This window comes from Suricata suricatta, chromosome 8, assembly GCF_006229205.1.
Source record: "Suricata suricatta isolate VVHF042 chromosome 8, meerkat_22Aug2017_6uvM2_HiC, whole genome shotgun sequence".
Lineage (NCBI taxonomy): Eukaryota > Metazoa > Chordata > Mammalia > Carnivora > Herpestidae > Suricata > Suricata suricatta.
In genome coordinates this window covers 22435758-22440180 of record NC_043707.1, presented here as the reverse complement: position 1 = coordinate 22440180, position 4423 = coordinate 22435758, and the positions used below count along the sequence as shown (strand labels likewise).

General features: G+C 43.2%; 1 protein-coding gene across 1 annotated transcript in view; it reads left to right on the top strand.

Moving 5' to 3' along the window:
* LOC115297840 (integrin alpha-D-like) overlaps window positions 1-4417 on the top strand; it is a 5001-nt gene extending 584 nt beyond the window's left edge. Inside the window, exons 3-5 of the mRNA XM_029945983.1 lie at window positions 1774-1887; window positions 2001-2080; window positions 2181-4417. Coding sequence (XP_029801843.1) covers window positions 1774-1887; window positions 2001-2080; window positions 2181-2271 — 285 coding nt within the window. The 3' untranslated portion in view covers window positions 2272-4417. The remainder of the gene's footprint in view (window positions 1-1773; window positions 1888-2000; window positions 2081-2180) is intronic.
* Window positions 4418-4423: the final 6 nt, after the last annotated feature.

Sequence of the window (4423 nt, the reverse complement as noted above, 5' to 3'; positions counted from 1 at the left end):
TCCAACCCATTTCCAATGGAGCCCCCTTTTCAGTTTTGTCCTTCCTCCTCCAGCCTGCAGACCCTGGTGGTAGGGAGCTCCTTGGAGCTTAATGTGACAGTGACTCTGTGGAATGAGGGTGAGGATTCCTATGGCACTGTGATCAGCTTCTACTACCCAGCAGGGCTGTCCTATCGACGAGTGTTAGCAACCCAGGTAAATAGCTCCCTTGGGCTCTAGTTGTTGGAATCTCTTTCCTGCTCTGCGTTATAGTAGTTTCCTTTTAATTCTTCTATGATGAAATATATATATATATATATATGTGTGTGTATATATATATACACACATATACATACACACACACACACACACACACACACACACACACAGGCAGGCGCACAGACACACACACAGTCCCAGAGTCAGAGAGGAATGGAGTAAGGGAGGAAGTGAGAGAGAGTGAAAGGTGCATAAAGCATATGTATAGTTTAATAAATAATATTAAGGAAATGTCTATGTAATTAGCATTGGGTCAAGAAACAATAAACGGCCAGCGCCCCCTGAGATGTCCTTCCTGTGCCTTTACTCATAACTTCACTGTCTCCCCAAAGGTAATCACTAAAGTATATTAGGAATTGATTATCACAGGTCAGAATAGTGATTGCTGTTTATTAGGTAAAGCCATTGAGTTTTGCCAATATTTGAAATTTATATGAATGGAAACATGTGATATGTTCTTTTGTATATTTATTCATTTCTTCAACATATGTTTGTGAAATTCATCCACGTTGTTCCTTGTGGCTGTAAAACATTTGTATTGCTATATGGAATCCCATTGTATGAATGTACCACAACTGATTTACCAATTTACAATTGATGGTCATTTGAGTTGTTCTCTGTAATTGGCCATGACTATTCTTGAGCATGTACCTTGGTGCACCTATGCATAAGATTTGGAAGGTGTATAGCAGATATAGAATTTCTGAATCATTGGGTATGTGTATTTTCAATTATAATAAGTAAAGCCAAACCATTTCCACCTATTTGCACTTCCATCAGCAGTGTATTAGAGTTCCTGTGTCTTTCCATCCACTCCAACACTTGGCATTGTCAGACTTCAAAATGTCTCTGGTGATATACTCCTTGCAGTTTTAATTTACATCCCTTTAATGAAGTTGACCAAATTTTCATTATTTCCTGGCGATTTTGATTTCTTCTTCTTTTAGGAAGTGTTTGTCCAAGTCTTTTCCTTATTCATCTATTGAGTTGTCCTTCTTTTTCTAATTGTAAGAGTTCTTTAATATCCTTATTACTAATACTTTTCCAGTATTATGTATTTAAGCATACTTTCCAGTCCTGTTGCCTGTCTTTTCAATATCTGTATAGTGTCTCTTGATAAGCCAAATGTCTTGATTTAATTGTGGTTGAATTTATCAAATCTTTCCCTTTGTAGTAGGTGTTTTTATTGTGTGGGTCTTGTGTAAGAAATACTTCCCTACTCCAAGGTTATGAATAAAATTCCTTGTATTATATTTTAAAAGCTCTATAATTGTGCATTTTCATGTTAAATTTTTATCTAGTTGGAATTTATTTTGATGTATGGAGTGAAGTAGGGATCCAATACTGTTTGCTTTTTTGTTAGTTTTATTTTGTTTGGTATAGGCCAATTTTCCTAGGACCATTTGTTGAAAAGCCCTTCTTTAGCCCTTTGCTCTGCAATGACACCAATGTTATATGTCTAGCACATGTATGCACATGGGTAACATGTTTGAATTTGTTTTCTTCCTCTGGAAGCAACCACACCAGCGTTCACTGCGCCTGGCATGTGAGGCAGAGCCCACGGGGAATGAGAGCCTGAGGAGCGGAAACTGTAGCGTCAACCATCCCATCTTCCACGAGGGCACTAAGGTGAGTGTTTCCCCCCAAATCCTCATCACTCTGCTCCTTTGTCCTCATCCATTTCCTTCCCTCCCTCCCCCATGACCTTCCTCATCCCCATTCTTTCATTCTTTTCCTCTCAGGGCACCTTCCTAATCACATTTGATGTCTCCTACAAGGCCACCCTAGGAGACAAGTTGCTTCTGAGGGCCAATGCACGCAGGTAAGTCCAAGGGTAGCTCTGACTCTTGCATCTCATGCCCTAGTCAGAGATTTGTCTCCTGGATTCCTTCACAATGGGCTCTCCCCGCCCCTCTCTCCAGTGAGAATAATAAGCCTACGTCCAGCAAGACCACCTTCCAGCTGGAGCTCCCCGTGCAATATGCTGTCTACATGGTGATCAGCAGGTATTGATTATCTACCCTCCCTTCTGACCTCTGACCTTCCTCCAAGTCTAGGACCTCCCATGGCTGCCCAGCCTGCTGTCTAAAGGATGGGTATCTAAACTATCCCCTCTGATTCCTCACATGGAAGGACTTGTGACCAGCCATGCACTTATCTATACCATAATACCACATACCATCTACTTCTTGCTTCCTCTCTGATGAATTGGACTACTCATCGGACACACGTTTGCCACCATTGTGCACCCCTTCCTCTTTCCCCAAGGTGCACGCTTCCTTTAACATTAAGCCAATTCTCTTTCTGGTACTAAATGTAAGTGTGCGGAGGTGAAACTAACTAGGTTAAGATTGAGGCTTTTTGAGCCACTCTGAAGTGGGGAATATGGTTTGTCACCACACAGAGGAAATAGAAGGTCAGGTTTTCGCCAAACCAAAAGGAGAGCAGAGGTGTGAGAAGCTGCTCGGAAAGTCTCTAAGAGGCCAAGGCTGTAGCAGCCCGAGGAGAGGCCAATGCAGGGCTGTGGCTCTCAGTTCTGCAAGTGGGTAGAAGAGCGGGGGCAGGCCAGGCTAGAAGCAGGGCAAGGGGCTCTGCATATCTTGCTAAACTCCAGAGGTTTAGAGAGTTGGTCAGAAGCTTATAATATTGCCATGGGACAGAGTTTGCTACTGCTGTTGCTGCTGACACATGAAATTTGAGGGGAACTCGGTTGGGGTTGGTGATCAAACAGTGTGTCATTGCCCTTCCAATTTTAGTATATGTGCTGCCGAAGCGAGCACATGTCATTGCCCTTCCAAATCCATGTCCTGATTTCCCCTTCTATCCAGGGGAGAATAGTGAAACTTAGAATAAGAGCGTACAGTATGTGTACTTATGATATAACAGGCATTTTCAATGTACTTTACATGTATTTACATTCATTTAATCTTTCGAATAACTCTATGACATAGTTATTGTTAACCATGCTTTTTTAGCAACAAAGACATCAAGAGGTTAAATACCTTGTCCCTGTCCGTGAGCTGGGAAGCGGTAGCACCGTGAATCACGCAGATGGTCTGGCCCCAGAGCTTGTGCTCATGCCCATACACTCCTGTGCCTCTCCAAGGATTGGGGAAGCTGAGTGATTTACTCAAATTTAAAAAGAGAGTTAGAACTGAAGCTTTAAGGTGAGAAAACTGAAGCACAGAGAGAAACAGTTAGGATCAGGAGCATAGAGGAAGGACAACACACCGAGGGGAAAAATAAATTCTAACATTTATGTCATTGCTGCCAACTTCATCACGGCTCTATTACAGGCACTGTTATTAGCATCCTCATGTTAAAGAAACTACAGGGCTCCAGAGAGGTTTGGTAACTTGCCTTAAATTAGTTGGGTAGGAAGTGGTAGACTGAAATGTGAACCCAGGTGACTTGGCTCCAAAGCCCATGTTCTTAATCATCAAACTGACAGTCACATCCGTTGGACACCTGTAGGGCCCATGGAGTTTCTGTATGGCTGGCCTGGTCTGTACACTGGTTGCTGGTGAAATGTGCAGGTCCCTTTGCTTGTTTGCTTGATTCCACTGAGACCTTAGATGATAACTCCGGGAAGGCAGGGATTATAGGCTGTTAACTGCGTATCTCCAGTCAAGGACCCAGCCAGTCACAGGGTAAATATTTACTGAAGGAAGCAATGGATGGATGGGTTTATGGAGGGATGGAAACCCACCTGCAGCCTGGGACATTTATGTCCACTCCAGGGGCTTGTGTTCACACGCATCCTTCCTCACATTTACTTAAATGGCCTAGGATAGCCACATTTATTTTCTTCATTTATCTGGAAGGCCTTCCACTGCATTTTGTCCTGAGTGATCCAACCAGGATTCCTGTGAGTCCCCTTAGGCCTTTTTGGTTCTGGCAGTGGCCTCTGCAAGCATCACTAAGGCCAACCATGTACCTACTAGAGGACAGAGCCATGTGAATGCCTTCTTCCCAGGGGAAAATGTTTCAATGTTATGATAGGTAATGTTTGAGTTGGGTCTTTAAGTGCAATTTTCCAGAAGGGAGGTGGTAAGTCCATTCCAAGCAAAAGAAAGACCTTGAGCAAAGTTATGGGGACATGAAAGGGCCAAGGGTGACTAGCAGTTCTAGGTGACTGGGGCAAAGACACGGGAGAAGAGCTGAC